This window comes from Accipiter gentilis, chromosome 28, assembly GCF_929443795.1.
Source record: "Accipiter gentilis chromosome 28, bAccGen1.1, whole genome shotgun sequence".
Classification (NCBI taxonomy): Eukaryota; Metazoa; Chordata; class Aves; order Accipitriformes; family Accipitridae; genus Astur; species Astur gentilis.
Genome location: NC_064907.1, coordinates 12,863,980 through 12,888,562, shown reverse-complemented (window position 1 = coordinate 12,888,562; position 24,583 = coordinate 12,863,980). Strand labels below are relative to the sequence as shown.

Genomic DNA, 24,583 nt, shown 5'->3' with positions numbered 1-24,583 from the left:
CCGCGGCGTGTGTCAGCCGGCCATGGAGCGGCCGCCGCCAGCCGCCGCCGGCCCCCGGGCAGCACCGGCCGCGCCACCACCACCACCACCACCACCACCCCCGGCACCCAGGGGAGGCGGCAGCGGCGGCGAGCCCGCCGGCAGCGCCTGGTGCCGCTGGGCGCAGTGACAGCGCCCCCGGCTCCCCCGCCCCGGCCCCGCCGGCCTCCCGCCTCCCGCCGCCGCCGCCTGCGATGCTCAGTGAGTAGCGAGGAGCGGCGGCGGCGGGGGGGGGGGAGGGGGGCCGCGGGGCCGAGGCCCGCGCCGGGCCGGCGTGAGGGAGCGCGCGGAGGGCCCCGGTCGTCCCGCCGGGCCGCCTCGTGGCGGAGGCCCGCAGGCCCGGCCCGGCCCGGCGCGGCGGGCGGGCGGCTCCCGGGAGGCCGGCGGGCCCCGGGGCGGGGCGGGGTGGGGTGGGGTGGGCCTCGGGCACGGGGTGAGCCCCGGGTGAGGACAGGGCCGGGCGCCTGCCCTGCGCCCGTGGGTCGCGGGGTGGGCTGTCCCTCGTTGGTATTTTTTTTTTTTTTTTTCGCCTTGAAAAGCGCGTGGGTTTAATTAGCTGCTCCTTATCGCAGCGTTTCTCTTCCCTTTTTCTTTTTTTTTTTTTAATTTTATTTTTAATCCTGATAGGGGAAGACTTTCACTTTCGCGTCCCTTCAGCGAGCGTCTTCGGTTTTCCCTCTGGCCAGCGCTGCCCGGGCGGCCGCCGCAGCCCGGGACGCGTTTGGGACGGGCTCGGGGCTCGGTAGGACTCTTGGCGTTAGCCCGGGTTTACTGTCCCTGGGGCCTAAAAGGCGAGCGGCGCTTGGTCCGGCAGCTCTGCTCCGAGGAGGAGGAGGAGGAAGGCATCGGCGGTGGAGGCTGAAGGCGTAAGGTGGTGTGTCGTGGGCAGGAGGAAAGCGCGTCCTGCCCAGGTAGCGCAGAGGAGATCGAAGGGGCGAAACGCGCTGTTTGGCTCTGTCTTTTTTTTTTTTTTTTGGGGGGGGGGGGGGGGAGTGAAAAAGAACCAAACCATTGTGGAATTGGCAAAACTTAATCTGTGGACGGTGAGCCGAATGTAGGTCCAATGCAAATGGATGCAGGCTCTTCTAAAATCACAGCTGTTTCCCCTCTGCCTCTTCCCGTGAACACCACTGCCCAGGCAAAAGCCTTCTCCGTAGTTCCTGCGATCTGCGGCGCTTTTCCGATTTTGCACCACCACGCCGCGTCTCCCTGTCGCCTTGTCCTGTTTACTTGCTTGTTTTTCTGAATTGCAGCCACTGCGTGTGCGAAGTCCCTTGGCTCTAGGTTCACAGTTACCTTCGTGTCAGTTTATCCTTGTTTACTCTGAAATTTTGTAAATCTTAAGTGAATGTCACAAAATTGAAAATTGGGTGATTTAGTATTGTTGGTAGGCTCCAAATTTCAGTTGTAGCGATAAGGGATAAAAGATGGTACTTCTCTGTCCACAACTGAGGCCTGAGACACAGTTGTCAGTAGAGAATATTCAAAATGTGCTTTTGTGGGATGTTTGACTGCTTTGGGGGTTTTTTTGGTTCTTTTCTGATGCTCACAGGTCTTCCCTCAGTCTGTTGGAAGGAAGAGGCTGCCGTCCCAGCGTCAGGATGGGAATGCAGAGTAATTTAGAAGCAGCATTTCCAATGCTAGTTTTCAAGCTGTACTGGTAAAATTTCACGGCTGTGGAATCTGCCTAAACCTGTACATGAGATGTAGCATAGGCAGGAAGTTAATCTCCTGGGTCCAGTGCTTAGTACACAGCTAACTTCCAACTTTTCTACGAAAGAGGAACTTGTGATGTGTTTTGTATGAGCAGCATCTCCTCTGGGTTTCTTCAGTAGTTTTGGTTCCTAAAAAAAAAAATTAACCTAATATTCTTTTTTTATTATTTTTTTGTGCTCCAATTTGTGACACTTTGGAAGAGGCTACATAGTAGCTGTGCAGACTCCCGATGTGATCTTTCCTCTCTCTTTCCTTACGTGTTTTGCTTATCAGTAAAAATAGTTAAGGGCATTAGTATTTATTGTTCTCGCTGGCTGTTTGAGAAGAATGAGGCAGCTGGGACTTCCAAACGATTGTTTCAAGCTTTCTGCAGGCATGGAAGGGGATTGCTGTAGGCCTTCAGTTTGTTTCATATTTTGGAGATTATGTTTAGCGATGGGAGCTAGAGTCTTAAAAATGATTGGAAGTTAAACTGGCAGGCTTGTCCTTTTTTGCCTTTAAATTCTGCATCATTGACCTGTTGTGCACTGGCTCAGCTTGAACCCAGCTAAAGGTATTTTGGCAGGCCATCCTTATGTTTATTTTACGATGTAGTCTAATTTTGAGGGCTTGATGAAGAATATTTGTAGGAACGTTGGTTTTGCTCTTGCACTTTTCATGAGCGCTTTGCCTGCTCCTGTGACATTGCTCTTTGTAATGCTGAGGGTGAAGTATAAAGGCAAAGTGAACAAAGAAACAAAGATCTGAAATGAAAGTAGGGGTGATAGTGTGTCTGATGCCCATGGGTGTTTCTTCGTGAAGACGAATTTCCTGTAAGGTAGTTCCTGTTCTGTCACCTGGGAGTAGGGAAAAAGATCTCCTTGAGATACTGCTACTAACAACCACTACTGTGGCTGCTGGGAAGAGTATGCAAAGGGGGAAAGAAACTGTACAGATTGCATAAAGCAGCTGCAAATGGCACCTTGCTAATCTTGGCTGAAGAAACTGGGGCTTCACTATTACCCTAGAGCTCTGAAAAAGCTCAGATTTGCATCAGCTGCCAGCAACTGCTCCTTTCCCAGGTCTTCCGCTATTGCTGCTAAAATGTCCAATCCTGATGTTAGAATCTGAGATTACTGGATAACCTACTGCTTTTTTTTGCCTATCACTTAAAATTTACCGTTTTCTCTATTGGTCATCTGCTTGTTTAGCAGCTTGAAAAGGCTGATCTTGGTACTCCTTTTGTTTGTCAGTGTTATTTCAAAGGGTCTTCTGGAGTTCTGCGTCTTTCACACACCAGTTTTCAGTTTCTCCGATCCATTATGAGTTTATGAGGAATTATCTGTACATGCATGCTCTGCCATAAATAAGAAGGGTTTTCTCACCAAATCTAACCTAGTGCAGATTGATCCTGTAACTGAAGCAAAAAAGTATGGGCAAGGATATTTCTCGATGCTCTCTCTTTGCAATTGAACCACAGACCTGAGGCTGATTTGCGCAGTTCTGACTGGCTAAACCGCTTCAGAAACATTTAGTTGAATCTGTTGCATGCCGTTTTGGGAGTGAGTTTCTTTTGGATTATAAGCTAAATACAACAGTCTAGATGCAAAATCTCCAAAATGGTTTCTAGACCTGAAATAAGCATCTATGAGAACATCTCAAATATAATTAAGTTGCTTACCCAAACTGAAGCTGTATGGCAGACTGGATGCAGAGGCGTTAGTGTGGACCTGGGCAATTCACTTGTACGTGAGTCCATGCTGCTAGCTGAAACGCAGCATGGTAAATGTAATACATTGCAAAGCTTGGTTAAGGGTGTGTTTTTGGGAGGGTGCCGAGATGCTGGTCCATCTCTGTGTCCACCCTTCTTCATGGTCTTCATTAGAATTCTGTCTTTCCTACACTTTTGTGCGGCAGAATAAGTGTTCTATTTGAGACTGTGTACATTTCAGATATAATTTCTTTAATTGCAAAGGAAGATGAAAAGGAAGTTTGCTTTTGGAGTGGGAAAGTTGTGGTTGAAACTCATGATTTTAATAGGTCTGTCTGGAAATGCTGTGAAAACTCCACACCTGTTGATGCCCCTTCCCCACCTTCAACAGTTACTTCACCTGTGAGAACAAATGGAAGTCTTCTTAAGGTTTTCGCCAAAGCATATGGGTTTGCAATTCCACATATCTGTTTAAAGTAACTTTTGCTGAAACCTTGCATCCCCGTCCGCTTGGAACTTCACAGAGGGCTTATTGTTCTAACAACTGGGATAAGCACTGAAGTGTGCATGGCTATTAGAAAAGGCTCATTTATGATCATGTTTTTAAAGCTGTCAGTTTGTTAGAAATACAGTTCTTACAAGGGGGGGAAGGGCATCCTTGTCTGTCTCTCTGAGAAGCTGTGTTTCGTTACATTTAGCTGCTCAAACTGGAAAGGATGTGCATTTGTAAAACTTACGCAGGTCATTGATAGCGGGGCTGTAAGGTGTAGAACTATCTTGAGGCAGGCTTTACCTGTTAATCTGCTAGAATAAAACTGTCGCTTAGTTCTGCTTTATTTAAAGCCTTTTAGGTTATCTAAACTTCTGTGTAAAATCAATGGGTATTGCGAAGGATTGGTGGTAGTCAGGGACTAATCAAATAGCAAGAGAGCTATTGCATTCGTCTTACTCAGATTCTTTTATTACAAGCCAGAGTCTAAAAGCTAGTGTTGGGCTCTTTTTGGTTTTGAGATACTACCAAGTGGTGTTTGTGAGGATGGATTTCCAGAGCATTCTTTTTTAGTTTTTTTTTACTTTTGTAGGAGGGAAGTCTAGATAGATGAGGGCAGGTGAAAAAGGCAGAAGACTCTGCTTTTAATTTCCCTGTTTGGTTGGTTTTGGGGTTTTTTTTTCTGGAGACTTACCTGACTGAAGTGCCAGAAGTCTGTCTCTAAACCTTTAAGGTTAGGTGATAAACTATTGCTTCTTGGACTCCACAAATAGGTGTACTATTTAAAGCATTATGATTCTGAAATTTCCTTCTTTCTATTTTATTTTCTCATTCCCTTGACTCTTCTGGAATTGTTTTATTGGTTGGTCAAGCAGATGAATCAGAAAATGACTGAAGAATACCCAACTGCTATTGTAAAAGCAAGGAGGAGAAATGTTCCCTTTTTATGAGTTATTTTTAACAAAAACAAATGCTTCAGCTCACCATTGCAGTTTTAGCCCAGAATCCAGAAAAGTATTTTTGATTCCTTGGTGAAATTAGTAGATTAGGCAGTGAAATATTTTCAGGGATCTGATTCAACGTGTCTAGTTATGCCTTAGTACTGAGAGGCAAATGCTCTCTGTTGCTTTTGTATTTCAGTAATGAAGTTGTTTGACTTCAGCAATGAAAATACTGAGCCATTTGTCTTCCATCAGTTTTAATACAGCTATGGTGTACGTTGATCTTGGCGTATATCTACATAGTAAGAGCCTCATCATCTCTTTCTTTTATTTTGAGGTCATGAAACGCGTACGCACAGAACAGATTCAGATGGCAGTGTCCTGCTACCTCAAGCGCCGTCAGTATGTGGACTCGGAAGGTCCCCTAAAACAAGGGCTGAGGCTGTGTCAGACTGCTGAAGAGATGGCAGCTAATCTCACAGGTAATCCTATCCTATTTTCCATGCATGCTTCTTGGCAGAGCTGTGACAAGTGTGAGTATGTATGTTGGTAACTGCGTGAATTTGTCAGCACATACAGACAACTCTCCTTTTGAAATAAAGAAATTTTCCAGTGTGAAGTTGGAGTTGGGAACTTTTGAAGAATGAAAATGTGGATGAAATTGTAACAAGGTGAGATTCATGGTCAGTGCAACAGCAGACTGAAATAATCAGGTCAGGGTAGTGGAAAATGTATGAGTTGTATCCCAAAGAACATGAAGTCTGGTGAGTAGTGATGCTTTGGGACGGAGGTGAGAAGAACCTAGATGAGGAATTAAGAAGCAGGAAAATCTGTTGTACCTTTGTACTCCAGGAGAGCTGTATCATGTGAAATAGAAGTGATACAGGCTGTTTCTTTCCCTGGCCTAGTCAGCTTTCTAGTTGTGAAAGCTCTGCTCTGTCACTTGGCGGTGGGGGGGGACACACAACAAACCCTTCAGCAGATGAGACAGTTATGTGCCTGCATGTCCTTTCACCTCTTCCTTAAAGGCTTCTGAATCCTGTTATACTACGTGCTTTTCAAATCCTGTATGTGACAGTCTTCATTGTAATTATTTTTGTTACAACAAACTATGCTGCTGCTTGAGCATGTACAAATATTGAAAGGATGCAAGCCATGTGGAGGTTATAAAGATTCAATTTACTTGTAAAAGTAATAGAAAATCCTGGGATCACCTTTGGGTGAAAATGAAAGGAGGAAATGTTTTCTGTTAAAGAAACTGCTTAGATTGTGACAGTATCCCAGGCTAAGAGTGGTGGAGACCTTATTTACTTGAGATACAACTTGATTTGACAGAACATTAGTTGCTGTGTAACTCCTCTCCTCGTAGGTCAGTACAATTGGATGCCAAAATAGCTCTTCCCACCTCTAGAGTATTTTGCTGTAGTTACAATCCAAAGATGAGTTACTTGTGAGTAACTGTCCAGGCTAACTCTTTCAGGGGCCTGAAAGGAAATTGGGTAATATTTCATTATTAGAAGTGACTTGCATTTTAGTACTTTCCGTTTCCTTGCTGTTTTCAGAGTAACTATCAGAAGTTTGTTGCAACTCCCTGAAGTAATACTGGGGGAGACGGGGAAGGTATTAAACCAAAGTAAAATGCTGAATTGTTCTTGATGTGAGATCTTATGGGAGAGGTGGGTATAAAGGCCAGTGTTGAAATGGGATTAGAACTTGGGATCAGTCCATACCAGGAGGAGACGACTATCTGAAGTAAGAGAGATTAATTGGATTTCGAGCCCTTGCATTCACATATGGCATCGTGCAGAAAAAAATGTTTCAGTAAAGTGTGTGAATAAGTGTCTGATTGGGTCTTGTCTTTTTACTAATCTTCCACCAAATGTTATTACTAAATTTATTAGTCTGTACGCTCTTGCCAGTGCGAGGGTTTTGTGGCTAGTGATTGAGAACTTAGTCATAAATTTTTATTAGAACTGAAAATGGTCAGCTCTTATGTATTCAGCTGCTTACTACTTCTTGTCAAACATGCTTGTAGTAAGCTGTCAGCGAGTATGCTGCAGTTCCATGAATGACTCTAAAAAGAAAAACTCAGCTTGAACTTACTCTGACAACAGAGGCTGAAAACACTTTCTGCTGCAGTCATCTGAGTTTTGCAAACTGAATAAAAACTGACCAGATTCTAAAGCCTTAATTGCTTTTATTTCGAGGAAAGCAATCAAATATTTTTTGCTGAAGATGTTTTTGCTCATTCCTTAACAAAATTCACCTTGCTTTTTCTGTTCAGCTCTTCTATTTTGTTTGAATTCTAAATTAACCAGCCTGTATAAATGGAAGAGTTGCTTACTTCTGTCTTTAATTCTGTGATTTCTTCTTTCACAGTGAAAAGTGTCCTCTGGTTTTGGTTTTAAGTAGTTATGTTTCTCAGTTTTACCTCAGCATTTCTTTTTGTCTTCATCCAGAGTCTCTTCAGTTCAGCCTTTCTCCATTGCTTCATATACTTGCTATACCTGATCGCATGTGCAGTACAATACAGCACAGAGCTTCCTTGTGACTACCCTGTATTTCTGTAGAAAACTAGAAGAATATTTGAGGACAGAATGAGTGACTAAGGAACAGGTTGCTCTAATATTGTCCATAGTATACTATTGACACATAGGACTATCTGAAATAATGTAAAATCATATGTAAATCATACACTCACGTAAAAGAGGAATCAGTTGCTGTTAAACAGCATTTACAGTAGCCCTGCATTTGTTAGCTGGAAGGAATGCTGCTCGTAGCCAACACACAAGACCAGGAGGGTACTGTCCACATCCCTGAGTTAGGAGCGAGTTCCGTTGAATTTGCTATCAGGTTGCATAGCTGGCTGCAATTACTGGAAGTGATGTCAAGGAGCAGACATTTCCAATAGATGTTCTTATGACCACTGGAGAAGGTGGAAAAGAAACTATGGTATATTTATTAATGTATGAAAAGGATATGGCCACTGTTTTATTTCCACCAGGAGAAAAATATGCCTGAAAATTTTATTCTTGTTTTGGAATCAGTTGAGCTCTTGATCCTTTTTGCAGTTCTGGTTGGTGTGAAGTTTTGGGAAGGAAAAGAACTAGAATTTGAACTTGTTATAACTGTCTGGTATGTAGGGTTTGTTTAACATTTGATGGGGACGAGCTCTAGCATCATGACTGAAAGAGTAGAGCATAATGATTGCCCAGCCAGACTGTTCTAGGATAGGTAGCCAAAGATGATGATCCTCTTTCTGAAGCATGACGTACATCTTAATTTTGGAATTAAGTTGCTATGCAGAGAAAGTTGAATAGGTGACATGGGGGGAGCACTTCATAAAGCCAAGGATAGTAAGTTGTGCTTGCATGGCATGAGCAAGGTGGGAAGTCATTCCCATTCCTGCTGAAATGAGGCCACAAGAACTCTGTGAAGAGTTGACCCTTGTATGTAACCCTGTGACAGCGTAAAAGACAGGCTCTCCTATTTCTGTTTTTCTTTGCTTTTACAATAAAGGAGCATGGGTGACATTGAAAACTGTCACTAAGCATTGTTCAGTTACTACAGGTGTGTGCATGCAGTTTACTTTCTCATGCTGAATATTGATTATATTAAATTTTAAGTCCGAATAGCAGAGTTTTTACTTTAGTTGTTAAGTAATACCAGTATGTGAGCCAGCTTTGAGTTTCTCAAGCAGCCAGGCTGTAGGAAGTGCAGTGTATCTGTACCTTTCAAGAGGTTATATTTGTTTATTTCTAAACTGATTTGAGAGAAGATATGGCATTGGTGCTGGAGTCTGGTTTTTTCCCATGCAGGGATAATAAGCTCAGCCCAGCTCTCGGTTTCCAAAGCTGAATTCAGCTTGCCCTGTTGGTAAACATACCTTCTGTATTTCTGTAAGCTCCAGGCAGATAGACCTGTGTCTTACCAGGGAGAGAGAGCGAGAATAGCGACAGGCTGCCTGTACACCATGTGCTGATCTCTTTCTAATTAGAAGCATTTAGATGAGCTGGAGGCTGGCCTATCTCTCTTTAGCATGTGAACATTCAATGATGTTGTTTATAGATTTCCAGGGCTGTCAGAGTTGTGCCTCTGTGTGTGAGCCAAATGTTGGAACAAAAAGCGATGAATCGGGAGTAGGAAGGCAAAGAGAGAGGATGGAAGGCAGTGGGGGGCAGGGGAGACTGAAAGAAGTTGAAGGAGTTGAGAGTAATGAAAACAGGTTTTGTGGAGGGGAAAATGGTTATGAATTGAAAAAAAATTAGGAAAGGAAAACAGTGAAACTCCTTGCCCTTTAGTGCTCTTCTTAGAAGAGCAGACAAATAAACACATTAGTTATAATTTTGTAACTTGTGTTTCTAATCACTGGTACTTGTATATGCTTAGGGTCTGTTGGTGGGTGTCTGTAAACTTGCACAGAGTCCCCTGTCAGATTCTGAGAGGTTAACTGAAGAGCAAAGGTTTGGTGCCAGAGAAAGAAAAGCCAATTCCCTTTCTAAATAGTTCAGAACCACTTTTACCGGAGTTGATACTGGTTCTGAAAATCAGTTTAACACCACCTCAGGAGACCAATACAACTGGGTTTTTGGTCAGATACCAGCTGCCCTTTAACCTAAAATCCTCAGGGAGGAGGAGGAGATGTTTTGATTTAAAAAGTGCTTGCTTAGAGATGCAGTGTGTTTTCACCACCACCTCCGGGAGACTAGTAAATGCTAATGATTATCATTTGTTGTAAATGGTAATGACTGGGACAAGGAATTTGAGACTGAGGTAGTGTCACTGCAGGCCGTCTGTCCACGATAGTTGGTGGGTCCCCCTGAAAAAGAAACTCTGTTTTGGAGAAAGTTGTAGGTTGCTTTCTTGCATCTTTTCTGAGTGCAAAGGAGTAAAACCACCGAGTATCTCGTAAAACTGTTAAGGGACTTGTGACGGTGTTACTCTGAATCTTTTGGGAAATTAAGGTTGTTTCTGAAATTAAAAATGTGTTCTGGGGGGAGCAGGTGAGTTGCTGAGATTTTTAGGGTGGGGTTTTTTTCAAGCTTTCAGTATACTTTCTCATTCATGATCTGTCTAGGTTGTTACTGCCATGTTTAGATGCTTCAGACTATGTCATCCCTGGATGGTTTGAAAGATGAAATGTCATCTTGATGGCTGCATTACCTTGGATTTTGAGAAGCTTTGTTTCCAGACACATGCAAAACTCCTTATATCCCTCTTTAATTTTTACTTATTTTATTTCACAGTCCAATCTGAATCTGGTTGCGCCAACGTTGTGTCTGCAGCTCCCTGCCTGGCAGAGCCACAGCAATATGAAGTACAATTTGGACGATTACGCAATTTTCTCACAGGTAAATATCAGGAAGCAAGGAAGAGGAAAGTAGCTGATTTTTTTTGTCATTTCATTGAGTAAAAGGCAAGATAATAAAATTTAAAATCATGTCTCTAATAATCTTTTGATTTCTAGTTTTGAGATTTCTGTTACTACAATTAGAAATACTTAATTTTTCTTTCTTTTTTTTTTTTGTTTTTGTCCAAGTGCTGAGTATCTTTGGTTTTTGTAGATACCTGACTGTTTGGCCTTTCTTGTTCAAGCATTTGGCCTTTGTATATCTTCTAGACAACAGCATACATATATATGACAAGAAGGAAGATTAGTGTTTTATGTGAAAGGCAGGTAACTTAAAAATGAGTGTAGTTCTCTGCTGTCTCCTAGTTTAGGGTTTTTAATTTTATTCATAATTGGCTTATTTTTATGATAGTCTGGCTTTTTAGGGGAGAATTTGTTCCCTTAAATTTTTCTGTACTGGCTTTGAGACTGGAAGTATATGACAAAGTTAAAAAATTCTCATTCTGTAGTGTGATGCAGAAGACTATAATGATGTTTCTTTTTTTTAATGACTTTTTAATAATTAAAAAAAAAAGTGGGAATGTCCTTATTCTGTGAGTCCCAAATGTAGGAAGAAACCAGATAGGATTTTTAGAGAACAGTACCGGGGAAAGTGAGGTTGCCACTCCTCCCATATTTGGGCACATCTACATTTGTCCAGTGTAGGGATTTGATCCCAGTGTGCACAACACTGGGATTAATATTCCTGATAGTTGTTGAAAGGGAGGGAGGCAAGCAGAGGCAGAAAACAGTGAAGTCTTAGACTTGCCATCTAGAGCAGTTCAACACCATTGCACTTTAGTGTTGGAGGTAAATCCTTATTGTTTGATAGATTTTTGAGAAGTACCATTGCTCTGTTCAGTGGCTTAAATATTGCTTGGGGAAGTGCTAGGTGTGGTTTTGGTGTTCAGGTCGACTGTTTTCTCCCCCCACCTTGCGCAGTTTTGATTTTTTACACACATGAACTGCTTCTGTTTCTGCAAGGGCGTAACTTGCCAGCCAGCCACAAGGCACAGCAGGACAATTCCCATTTCTGTGATGCCTGCCTCCAGGGGCACTGAGGTCTGGACAGGGGACTAGGACCACTGAATAATTTAGGAATTGCTCCAGAGGTCTGTAGTTCAACCAGCTGCTCAAAGCAGGGCAAGATCGGAGTTCAATCAGGTTGCTCGGGGCCTTGTCCAGCCAGGGTTTGAAAATCAAAAAGTGTGGTGATTGCTTGGCACCTCTGGGCCCCAGCTGCAGGGCTGAGCGATTTGGTGAGAATTTCCTTTGCAGCAGCTTGCCTGTTGTCCTTTGAGCACCTCAGAGAAGAAGCTAGCTCCTTTTCCTCCATAATGTCCCACTGGATACTGAAGGCAGCAATTGGATATCCCTTTATTCTTCTCCAGGCTAGACAGACCCAGCTTCTGTAACCTCTCTTCATATGTTCCTGGGGAACGTTTTCTTTGTTCCTGTTTCTGACAACTTCCTATCTCTTCCCTTTTTCCCCCACTGCAGAGTGAGGTCCTTCCCCTTGTTGCATTTCTGGACTAGAGCACCTGCAGAGAAAAGAGGGGCTGCTGGCTGCTTAGAGCTTTTACTACATACAGACCACTGGTTTCACTGGCTTTGGCCCAGCTTCAGTGGGACGGAAGGGAGAACGATGCCTAAGTATGCAAATACGTATGCATACACTGCACACCACACACATTCTAGTTACTCATGTAGAAATGGAAGAGGCACAGTATGGACCAGAGAAAGTCTGAAGGGTGCTCAACAGGAGAGGAAAAATAACCTAATGGGAAGGGGAAAAAAAGAATATGGATTGGTGAGTGGCAGGAGGAAAGAACAAGCTGAAAAGAAGCAATGATGTTTGAGGATCAGCAATGCCTATTTTGTTCCAGTAATTTGGACCGTTTGGTCCTCCGGTAGCTCGTTGTTGTGGCCCTGTATGTTGCCATGGTGTTCTGTGGCAGGGCTCTGCTCCTCCCAGCTCCCTGCAACCAGCTGAATGTGGGAGGGAAACAGCCCCAAGAAGCTGGTGAAGGAGGGGTGGAGCTGTGGCACAGATTAGTCTCTGCAAGGTACAGCACAGCCTAATCAGGAGTTCGTTACACTGTGTACTAGGAATTACTGCTGGGATTTGCCTTGGCAGAGAGAATGGGGGAGAGAGAGAAAGCATGCACATGAGCAGGCACAGAAATAACACAAGAGCACAGCATATTGCAGTACATTTGGAAGCTGCAGCTTCCTTTCCCCTGGAGACAAATCAGTTTCATCCAAAGCATCACATGCAAGTTTTATTGAAGCTGAGAAGAAAAAAAAAAGCCACCAAAGTTCAGGCCCACACAAGCTAGGTAAATAATTTTGACTTAAACGTGTTAAATACTATTTTAAATATAAAGAGTAAATTTTGAAGTCCATTTTATTACAATAAGCAGAGGGCATAGTTTTTCTCCTTAAATAAACAGGGGAAAAATTCAGCTGTCATGTATTTTATGAGGTGGTATTTTAAAGCTGACCCACACCTAAAAAGAGTTTTGAAATCTCTGCATTTTGTTCTGACAAGGTACTTCGCTGACTTGAAAATCTCTGTTCAGATCTCTAATAGGTACTGTGTATCTCCTTTTAGGTGACAGAAGAGGTTCACTTAGGTGTGTCAGCAAAAGTCTCCTCTTGCTTGCTCTCTGATGCCACCATCAAGGCTTTTTGCAGTAATTGTTCTTGCTCTGTTTTATTCCCAGTAGAAGGTGGATTGAGGAATCATTCAAAGTTTGTTGCTGTTTTTCATATAGATTCAGATTCTCAGCACAGCCATGAAGTGATGCCTCTTCTGTATCCCCTTTTTGTCTACCTCCATCTGAACATGGTCCAGAATGGCCTAAAAAGCACAGTGGACAGTTTTTACAGCCGCTTCCATGGCATGTTCTTGCAGAATGCCAGCCAGAAGGATATCATTGAGCAGTTGCAGACTACCATGACTATTCAAGATATCCTGTCCAACTTGAAGCTCCGGGCTTTTCTGGACAACAAGTACGTCATCCGCCTTCAAGAGGACAGCTACAACTACCTTCTTCGCTACCTCCAAAGTGACAACAACAACGCCCTGTGCAAAGTCCTGACCTTGCACATTCACCTGGATGTGCAGCCTGCCAAGAGGACTGACTACCAGCTCTACGCCGGTGGGAGCTCCTCACGCAACGAGAGCAACGGCCTGGAACCCAGCGACATGCCGGCTTCCATTCTGCAGAACGAGGCAGCACTGGATTTACTGCAGGACAGCATTAAACGTGTCAAGGACGGGCCCCCTTCCTTAACAACTATCTGTTTCTATGCCTTCTATAACACGGAGCAGTTGCTGAACACTGCAGAGATTTCACCAAATAGCAAGCTGCTCGCTGCTGGGTTTGATAATTCGTGTGTGAAGCTGTGGAGCCTGCGTTCCAGGAAGTTAAAATCTGAGCCCCACCTGGTTGATGTGTCCCGCATCCGTCTGGCTTGTGACATCCTGGATGAGGAGGTCTGGATACCCATTCCCCCCTCCCCTCCCCCCCCCTTTTCTGCCAAGGTATTGTGGGTATGCATTGTGGAGTATCTAGTAATGTCTTAGGGGACTGTAAGGCTGTTCCACAACCTGTCTGCCTTGACGCACAAATTTTATAGCCTACTCTGATCCTTGTTCTTTCCTGCAGTGGCTGTAAATGCTGCAATGAGTATGTGCTTGGGTCATAGTTTTAGCCCTAGGTGCTGATCTCCTTCCTACAGCTGTCCTTGAACAGACAGCACTACACAGGCAGCCCAGTAAGGATGGGTGACTAGAGAAGGCTCCCTTCCCTGAGGAGTGAAGTCTTCTTATGGATGGGAAGATGAAAGGAGGAGATGCAGGCAGTAAAAACACACAGTGATGACTGAAAACTAGAAGGAAGGTGGCTCAGAACAAGCAGTTAGAGGGTGGAGAGAAGGGGAGAAATGCAGGAAGAGGGAAAATAAAGACAAAGTAAGGAGAGAGCCAAAGGAGGCTGGTCTGATGTCTCGGGAAGAAGGAGGGATGCCCAAGTGCAAAACCGTATTTCAGGAATCGCCTTAACTAGAGGTGAAGAGTTGGCATGGAAAAATTATGCAAAATGTCTCTGTTAAGGAATCTGCGGTGTAGAAACTTCAGCAGCTTCCCACTCTGGAGTGCTGGAGACAAGAACAGGGATGTGTGTGCCTTCACATGCCAGGCTAGATAGCATCTTCTAGTTTATTCTCTTTTGCCTTCTAGTCACGCCCTTCCTTCTCTCTCACCACAGCTGCCCACATAGCATCTTATATCTGGTTAGAGATCAGAATTTGTGACTCTTCCTTTGTTTAATCACTCCCCTCTTGAAAGGGGGGGGGGTGTGTGTGAAGCCTCATTTGTTCTTGTGTTGAGTGTTTAGCAGGAAAAACATCCTTTTTTCCACTGCTTTTTCTTATAAAAAATATCTAGTGGCAGGGTTCTGTTTATTTTGGATGAGTGCAGAGAGCTTGCTGTGTGCAGAGATCTATGGTGAGGGATTGCTTTGTTAGTCAGCTTGAGAACTAGAGGCAGGCATCCAGGTGAGATAGCACAGTGGCATGCTCACTGCTTCCCAGGCTAACCCTTTCTGCAGAGTGAGCAGGTAAGTGGGCCGGACTAGCCCTAGATGGAGCTATGGACTGACTTGTTTTCATTATAAGCTGCAAGAGTTCATAGGGCATGTGTCTATGTATTGCCTGTCATGGAAACCAAATGTCAATAACCTACAACAGAGGAGAATTTCTCTGGTAAATCAGCAGGTCACCTCCTTTGGCTCCAGACTATAGAAAAGTGAGATACTGCCAGGTTATCAGGAGTGTGTTTTGGCTTTTTTTGGCACATAGGCACATACTTGCATGTTATAAGTGTATTATGAAACAGCAATGGAAGCTTGAGTACAAATGGCCCTTGTTGGCCATTTAATATTTTGTGTATCCTGCATTATTTGTGCACAGGTCTAAAGCCAAAAACTGGTCAAAGACCAGCACAGATCAAAGTCATCATTGCCCTGAATATCTTCCATCACTGACAAAACAAAGTGACCTGATCAGGAGTTCAAAGTTAAGGGAGGATACCAGCCTGAGTGCACTGCTGGTTATGGGTCCCAATGCAAAAGAAAGCCTATTGACTACAAAGGAAATAAATTCCAGTGTCTGGAAGCCCTAAGTGAAAATACACAGGCTCCCATGGGGTTGCAGGTGGGAACAGACCAGTACCTGCTTGGGTGCCACAGGAGTGGAAGCCACAGATACCAAGACAAACAAGACAAGACCACCCTGACCAGGCTGCAGTCATCAGTAATGCAGCTCAGGGTGAACAGGGGCTGTGCTTCAGACTGCCACTGCAGTCTGATCAGCAACAATTCACAGTGAGAAATCTGATGAAAACTTTGATAAAGAACAAAAATTCTGAATGTGCTTTGACATTACTTCAGTGAGTTCTATAGAATAACTTGTGAGGATGTTAAACTTGGCTGGATTTTGTAAGGTTTCTAAATTTTGTTTGGTTTGGTTGATTTCTGTATTGTGTAGTTAGCTTTGGATACAGTATTTAAATAGTAGTGCCTGAAATAATTACTCTTCAGCTTGGTTTCTGATTTGCTGCAAGTGGGTCCTTCTGTTTATGAAGATATAGAAGTCTAAAACTGCGCTAGTTTCAGTGGATCTTGTTCAAGGTGGCACCGGAACTATGGTATTGGGTTTATTAACTCTTTTTGTATATATGTATATAAAAAAATGAGGTTGAGACTTGGCAAAAGCATTAGAGAACGACATTTTTTGCTAGTTCATGTAAAACCTTTGTGTCACTAAGGTCAAAATCATCAGCTAGGTGTAGTTTTAGTGAATTTTGATCACTGTGATGCCCCAGTGCACTTCACCAGTGTTGTCTTGCTTCTTGGAAATAGGAGAGCCTTACTAATTTGGGATAAAGTAATTCTGTTTTCTTCATAGTAGCATCTCACAAATGCCACTTTATAGTCTCTCTTACTTAAGGTCCAGTATAAAAATGCATTTTTGCAGCTGTGCAAATGGACGTATTGTTTGTGTCTGCAATTTTGCCATGCTCATTACTGATACTACATAAATCAACAACAGAAAGCAATGCTTTCTGTTCCAAGCTGCAAGAGTGGCAGCCTTCAAATTCTGTGAAGACTTAAGACTTGAGTCTTTCAGCTTTGCTTCTAAGGTTCTGGTTTTAAGTGGCAGTAGTCCTTCAAGTGGTAATCAGCAGGCATGATGCTGACACCTTGGTGGATGGCAGATGGGAGGGAATTTTGGAAGGAGCAGTAAGAAATGTCCTGCAAAGAGAGCTGTGGTATGTACTTCCTCATCTTTTCCTGCTAGGACATCCCTACTGTAGGCAGGTAAGAGATCCTTCCTTTTGACATCTTAAGAGCACTTCAGGATGAGAGAGATGGCAACACCCAGAGAAGCCTGTTACTTGTTGGGGGGGGGGGAACAGGGGGGGGTGTTTCGTTTTTTTGAGGTTATTGTTGCTTTTTGAAGCTCACTCATTCCTTTGAGGCTTATGCTGGGTGGAAGATCAAAATAATTTTTGTCAGCTAGGTAACATTTGCTGCTCGCATGGTTAAATTCATCATCGGTAATTTTTTCTGCGTCCAAATGACTGTCATGCAAAATCCATTACTGATTTAAGTAATAGCAGAGAAGTTGGGCAGTCTGTCCACAGGTGTATCATTTGGAAGGTGTCCTGTGTAACAAAACATGCCAATGTTTTTGTTCTTTTCAGTTTCTTAGTAATATAATTTTGGGGAGTCTTGTATTTGCTCAGGAAGATTTCTTGTTCACTGTTGAAGCGGAAATTTTTTTTTTCAGCCCTACTGTTGGTAGGTTTTCCAGTTCTATCCTATTACGTAAAATCTGTTTTCATAGTTCTTTTCAAAATGGATAGCTCAAATAATAAAAGGTAGCTTTTAGTGTGTGTAGGTTATTGATTAAAATAGGCATATATAACTTAATTTCTTGTCCATCCCAAGGAAATACAAATAGGTTTATGTTAACCTGCAGCAGCAACCACTTCAGAAGGAGCTAATGGATGTCTGGGTAGTGCCCAGGGGTACGTTATATCCAGGAAACATACTCAGTGTGTGAAATGGGAATCCTGAAAAAATATTATGAAGAGGGATTCACTGCCTTCCTGCTGGTTTATAACACAGGTTGCAGTGCTTCTGTAGCTGCTGCAAATGCTCACCTGCATGGTAGTAGCTGTGGGATGCAAGGAAGAGTGTGCTTGATCTGCCAAAGAAATGAAGCTTGGTTCTGTGAGGCAGTAATATAGTGGCTGGATTTCCAGCTGCTTTGTTAATGCGGTCAGCAGACTAACTTGGATGGGGGGGAAATGGAAAAATTTAGTGACTCGAAAGCATTATAGGTATACGTTTTCGGTGAGCTATAACAGCAGTGTGCAGTTGTTACGCTAAGTGGGTGTCAAACAGAAGTCAAATATAAGATTTGTTCCCTGTGACCATACAGGAGTGTGGTTTTGAATGCTGCAGAAGGCATTGTCAAATAAGCTGCTACTGTAATACAAGAAAAGAGTAGGTGCTTGCAGAGAGAAAGAGCATGTGCTTGCAGACAGTCTTAAGTAGCCCTGCTTGAATTTGAAGGCATAAAATTAAGTATCTGGTCCTGCAGAATTCACAGAAACTATAGTACAACGTGGGTAACTTGAATGGGCTTCCACTGGTAACTTGTCAGGAATCTTATGGTCATAATTAAATAGTATAAAATGCTGCAGGTATCGGCTTCTCTCCTTTAATGTGGTAACATAGCCTAGAGATGCTGTGGATTCCGGCAAGCAATGCTCTATCTGAGGTAGAAAAAGCAATTTGAATAAGAATGGGGCTTTTCGTGCTAGAGCCTGCAATTTCTCTCTGCCTCACCTCCATCGTAGAGATGAAGTTGGCTCACAGCCCCATCATAAAACTCCCATGGGCACTGACTACTCTGAAGAGAATTAGCATTGCTAAACACGGCTTGCTGCCTACTACTAAACACACAGCTGAGAGAAAGGCAGTGAGCTAGCTAAGTCAGAGTTTGCTCACCGCTGACATGAGATGTGAAACCACTGGAGGAGAAGGGCTTTCAGGACTCTTGCTAAGTCTGAAGCAAAACCGTCTGTGGGTCCTGAGGTCAGAGGGATGGGAGATGTCGTGTCAGCCAAGAGAGCTGCTCACGATGCAGTGACTTCTGCTGGTTTTCAGCAGTCCGGCAGCCCTGGGGAAATGGGTTTCCTCTCAGGGCAGGAAGTGTTCCTTCTGCAGGAAACAGGCCAGTTTGCAATGATAAAAGTTAAAGGGGCTGCTCACAAACAAAAGGGTGTGTGTTGAATTTGATGTACTGAGATTGTCTGTGGATGAGTGTTACTGATGCAGTATTGAGGAAGAGTGTCTGCTTGACAGCCCTGAGGAAGAGTGGTCTCGAGCTACTACACTGGTGCACCCCAAGCTGTGGTTATCTTGTACTCTGTCAGTGAGACCCCAGCTTGTCAGGCAAGGACGCTCTCTTGAGGTGAGAATTGTTGAAACTTGTGCAGCCTGTAGCCTTTGAGTGTCAAGAGGTGCTACTGGCATTGACTTTCAGACTCTTACCCTCCATTGGGAGATTGCATTAGCACAGCTCACTGAACAGTCTTTAAATGTAAAAGCCTTTACTTGTTGACTATCTGCCCTGCTACTTGAATTGGAGAATTACAGGATAAAAGGGTTTCCAGTGCCATCATTTTTGTGGTTATTCATCTTCTCCTACCCCAGAATAGATCCTTTGACCTAAATAAGCTGCATACGTTTGCTGTTCTTGAAGGGTGAGGATGTGAAAGCATCCTGACGGGGCTTGCATGGAGAAAGAGATATTATGGCCTTGCTGCATTTCTGTTCACTTGTGGGGCTAAGAAATAATGTCCAGCAGACAGTTTATCAAATACACTTTGTCTTGCTCATCTCCTGCCTTTTGTTTAAGACATCTGTGTTTCTTTTTCTGTACTGTGAGATTCACTTCCAATAATGACCACACCAAAAGAGCAGATGCCAAGATCTGTTTCAACATCTTAGCCAAAAGTTTAGCAGAGAGTGGATAGGGAATAAGCATATGTTTTTAGCAAGTGGAAAAATGTCATAAGATATTGGGGCTTTTCCCCTGTGTGCGTACAGTTCCAGGTTAAGGTGCCTTCTGGAGTAAGCATGAAGCTACCCAAAATGAAGATAAAACCTTTATATAAAGCCTTATCTTTCCACCTCTTCCAGCATTAACTTAGGTGTAGCAAAAGTGCTAACAATGTTTGTGTCTCAGAGTTGCACAGTGTGCCACGTCTAAAATAACTTCTTCTGTATTAACACCCCCCTGTTTTCCTCATGGTGGTTCCTGTATTTGTTCAACAGATAAACATGCTTTCCTTTCTTCTTTCTTTTTCTCCTCCCTGACCAGGAGGAAGAGGATGACAGCGCAGGCACAGAAATGAAGATCCTGAGAGGACACTGTGGACCTGTGTATAGCACGAGGTTCCTTTCAGACAGTTCGGGACTCTTATCTTGTTCTGAGGACATGTCCATCAGATACTGGGACCTCGGAAGTTTTACAAACACTGTGTTGTACCAAGGACATGCCTATCCTGTTTGGGATTTGGATATTAGCCCCTGCAGCCTGTACTTTGCCAGTGGTTCCCACGATCGCACTGCAAGACTCTGGTCATTTGATCGGACGTACCCGCTGCGAATATACGCAGGCCATTTGGCGGACGTAGACTGTGTGAAGTTCCACCCCAATTCCAACTACTTAGCGACGGGCTCCACAGACAAAACTGTGCGCTTGTGGAGCACTCAGCAAGGCAACTCAGTGCGTCTTTTCACCGGGCACCGTGGCCCTGTACTCGCGCTTGCGTTTTCTCCCAACGGTAAGTACCTGGCATCAGCAGGTGAAGACCAGCGGCTAAAGCTGTGGGACTTGGCATCAGGAACTCTTTACAAAGAACTGAGGGGCCACACGGACAACATAACCAGCCTTACTTTTAGCCCCGACAGTAGTTTAATTGCTTCAGCGTCGATGGACAATTCAGTCCGGGTCTGGGACATTCGGAACACTTACTGCAACGCCCCTGCAGATGGGTCTTCCAGTGAACTGGTTGGTGTATATACCGGACAAATGAATAATGTACTGAGTGTACAGTTTATGGCCTGTAATCTTCTTCTAGTGACTGGAATTGCACAAGAAAATCAGGAACTTTAATTATTTTTTTTTTTCTTAGGGAAGTGGGTGGGTGTACTGAACGTCAGAGTCCATTGCAAGCTGAGAGTACTGACTGTGAAACACTTTTCTTCCTCTGCCCCCTTGAAAGGCACGTTCATTCAGAGTGATGCAAATGCTTTAAAATGTCTTGCCCGCAAAAAGGCCTGTGCTGTTGAACGGAGTAAGGAAAAAAGGAGTGATGAAAATACATATACATTCTAATCTTGTACTTGTAGGGATGGGGAAAAGGGGACTAATTCCAGTAGCTTGGGGAAACCAAAAGCCTGGTCCAGACAAGTGAAACTGCCAACCAGATAAGCTGCTGACCTGCACTTAAATATTCTGCATTGATTGATGGGCACATCTTACCTACTGTTAACTGAGGCTTGAGTGTGTGGAGAACTACTGGCCCAGTGTTTTTTGTTTTGTTTTGCTTTTATTTTCCTGTTTTTGCAGAGGACCAGCATTTTAAGACCCTTCTATTAAAAGAACATTACGTATTTTCTACAGTGATAGTGGTCCTAAATATTACAGCTCCCTGTAGCACTTCTGGAGTATTTTGGACTAGCTAAGTAGAAAATACCATCTTTCTTTTTAGTAGGGGGATGGAAATCTGACCTCAGTTGGGGCCCATCTCTGCATTGTCACTTGGGTTTGGTTCCTGGTACTAGCTGTGATATTTGTATTTATGTTCCATTTATTAGGAATCTTTCTGAATCTGCTTGCACTGTGTTTTGAGGATGGGAGGACAGTGGGGGTAGAGCGGTGGCTTTAAGGGTAATAAACAACTTGCCTTGTCTGGAGGGAGGGCACTATAGAACCGAAGTGGCTAAGTTTGGACTCCTCATGGAAACGGGGCATGTCGGTCCACCACTGCACCTCACAGAAATATTTCCGTAAATGGAAGTTGGCAGTCTAGGGAGAGGGGAAGGGGGAGAGAGACAAACACAAAGTGACATGGGAAAAAATAGTATTACTAAATTATTGTGCGTACACAGAGGCAGCTCTGCCAGTGTTGGATTTTTCTCAAAATGTTGCAATATCAGTTTCATGAACGCTTTGTGAGATAAATCATCAGCATTTACAACAAGGATCTGCGAAAAAAGCACGTTCTAGTTTGTCATTTGGAGAGATTAAATATTTCTGCTTTCTGGAAAGAGTTATTTTGTATTTTGTTTTCTATTAAAAGCATTTAGTTTAAAAAAAAAAAAAAAATTTGGTTTGGTCCCTTTCTGGGAAACTTGCTCTGGCTTGCAGGGGTAGGAGAGGGCAGGAGCATGCGTCTCCTACACTGCTTGAGCCAGAGCCTGCTTGGCACTGGGAGGCTGGATCTGGTGGTCTCACTCACTTGGTGCATGCTGTTTTGATGTCCCCTGCTTGCTTTCCACAGAGCTGACTTGGCAGGTCATGGAGTAGGGTATTGACACAGCTTTGTAGGTCAGCTGAAATGCATGTGGAGGATCTAGGTACCCCCTGAGGTTGACACTGTGCACCAGAAGGCCTCGTTCTGTAGCGCTGCATGACCTTTACTTGGTGGTTTCATGTTCTAAAATGCCTCTTTTGAGCAGAGGCCCAGGCCTAATGTCTTCTAGACAGGCTGTCAATATTAAATAATAATTCCCTTCAGCTTCCCTCAGGGCTTCTGGACTTTCATGAGAGAATTCTCTTGAGAACATCCAAACAATCTTAAGAGTTTAGATGACAGCTCACAATTGGTTTGGTGGGGTTTTTTTGTCTACTTAGGTTGGTAAACGACCAAAACCTTTTATCAGAAAAGTGTTTGACCTTTCTGAGATTAGTAACGTGTGTGCTGTGGCTCAGCTCTGTGAGCACCAGAAACCCCGCTGTACGCTCAGGGTTGAATGGCACTGCTCATCTTCTGATGGCTGGATATCAGAAGTGCGAAGCAGCTGAACAATCCCAGACCAGGATCAGGTTTTTTGAAAAAAAAAAAAAAAAAAACAGTACGAGAGGTCGTTGTATTGCTGATGCTTTGTGCTACGCAAGTCTCTAGAGAGACCTTCTGCTTCAGATCTACTGAGCTGATAACTGCTTAGCAGACTAAATGCACTGTATTCTTCAACCTGCAGTAATGTCTATGGTTGTTTTGAGTGGTTTTGCTCGATTATGCAGATTCTAGCCCAAAGATTTCATTGTGAAATGGCTGCTCTTGTATCATAGCAAAGTATCGAAGTGCTTGGCTGAATGCCTGTGTGAATACCTAGAAAGGATATGGCTCACCAGTGTTCACTGGAACTCATTTTCTGTTTGTTGCCATATGTCCTGAACAGTGTTTAGATGTTGAACAGCTGGACTTCTGGTACTGAAGTAGAGCAAACGGCAACTGAAAGCCGGGGGGGGGGGATATAAAGGCAAGATGGGCAGAGAAAAAAGTTTCCCTTTAATATCTTCTGCAGTGGAATTGGCCTTTTTATTAGTTGGGCTATTCTGAAGTATTTTGCATACAAAACTGACAAGAGTAAAGAGGCTTAGGAAGCAAATCCTATTATATGTACATAGGCCAAAAGATGTAAAAATTATTTCTGAGGTGTTGCAAAAACAATATCATAACAATGCGCTTCAAACCTATAAACTTTATGTACTGTGTGGACATACTGTGTGGACAGTTTTTGGTGCTCATGGAATGTCAACGTTTGAAGGCAGGAAACCAGGAAATAATCTAGACTATAAGAAGTGTCTGCCATTGATTGACAAGCTGCATTTCAGGGCAGAACTGGGAGGAAGGAATACCATTAAGTCTAGCAAAATTTGGACCATAATCTTAATTAACTGTGTAGTTCAGAAATAAGTCTGCATTTGCAGAGACCCCTTCCTTATTCTAAGTATGTATCATAAAAAACACAAAAGCATGTAAGTTGGCATAGGTAAGCTCTCAAATATTAGTAAGTGTCATAGCAGGGACTGTTGCTGCTTGTCAGTCTGTGTGCAACGCAGTTCCCAGTCATGTAACTGGGCACTCCTTCCCCTGCAAAGCTCTACTCACTTCATGCGCATCCTGGACGATGAATGGTACACCAGGCACTGCATGGTATCAGCCAGGGGCTAATAGGAGATGCTTGGAGAAAGAAGGCATATAGATGGTGATCGTTCCATGGTTTACACACTCCTATCCTCTTGGTTACTGTTTGGTTTTGCAGGGTTTGGTTTTTTTGGGTTTTGGTGGTTGGTTTTTTTTATGTAGACCTCCAGAGCTGCAGGCTATGTATCTGCAATAGCCACTGATGGATTTAGTTTCCGTTAATTTTGTCTTATCCCTTTTATTAATCAGCTCTATATTTGTAGCTTCCACAGTTTGCTGCAACAAGTTTTACACCCTGATTTTATGAGGGGGAAAAGTATTTCCTTGTTTTTGACATCTGTTATCTGATAATTTTGTTCTGTTCCCTAACCTCTTGAATTGATAAAGGCAATGAACAGCAAAACACCCTTTCAAAAGGTGTCAGGTAAATATAGACAAAGCTGAGGTACAGTCCATGCTTAGTCACTGAATACTGATGAAATACTGATTGCTCTAATAAACTGCTACACCCATTCACAGGTCTGCCTTAAAGTTGCCCTTCCCACTTTTAACACTGGCATCTCCTGAGCAGCGTGCTGCCACGCTGTTCAGTCTAAACGTCTTGACTTTCCCAATGGTGAAGTTCATCCTATTCCTTCCCGTTCTGGTTCCTTTGTGAAGAAGCGGTCTCTTACAAGTGACTTTCAAGTCTAAAAACATTTTACAGAAATGATATTTCCATTAACAGATCCTTCAGGTTCGCCAAGAAAAATAAAAAGAACTTCAGGCCGTTTTGCTAACCTTATTTCAACTGTTGCTGACTTTGTTAGTCTTCCAGGCTCAGCGGGTTCTTCAACAAAGTCCTGAAATGGCCTTCCTTCTGAGTGGTGTCTGGTTGCTCGCGGTGAGCCAGGCTCTAAAACTGTACCATTACAAGACACCGATGTGACAGTTAAATTAACTGCCTGGATGTCCCTCGCCAAAGACTATCCCGTCATGCCGCATGTTAGCTGTGGGGTTTTTTTTAAAAGTACTG

At 43.5% G+C, this 24,583-nt stretch overlaps 3 protein-coding genes across 10 annotated transcripts in view; 1 reads left to right on the top strand and 2 right to left on the bottom strand.

Moving 5' to 3' along the window:
* On the top strand, positions 1-23,103 carry TAF5L (TATA-box binding protein associated factor 5 like). Of its 8 annotated transcripts, XM_049831358.1 has the most exons (6): positions 1-240; positions 667-950; positions 5,214-5,358; positions 10,123-10,227; positions 13,043-13,767; positions 19,731-23,102. In XM_049831358.1, the coding sequence occupies exons 3-6, from the start codon at positions 5,217-5,219 to the stop codon at positions 20,526-20,528; spliced, it is 1,770 nt and encodes a 589-aa protein (XP_049687315.1). In that variant the 5' UTR covers positions 1-240; positions 667-950; positions 5,214-5,216; the 3' UTR covers positions 20,529-23,102. The 8 variants fall into 8 exon arrangements, with proteins under 8 accessions (XP_049687315.1, XP_049687316.1, XP_049687318.1 ...); XM_049831359.1 differs by lacking the exon at positions 667-950; XM_049831361.1 differs by lacking the exon at positions 1-240 and having other exon boundaries at positions 483-905.
* EGLN1 (egl-9 family hypoxia inducible factor 1) overlaps positions 1-24,583 on the bottom strand; it is a 595,298-nt gene that overhangs the window by 117,781 nt on the left and 452,934 nt on the right. The gene's annotated exons all lie outside the window — the stretch shown is intronic.
* The window catches only part of RAB4A (RAB4A, member RAS oncogene family), a 471,873-nt gene that overhangs the window by 305,006 nt on the left and 142,284 nt on the right, over positions 1-24,583 (bottom strand). The gene's annotated exons all lie outside the window — the stretch shown is intronic.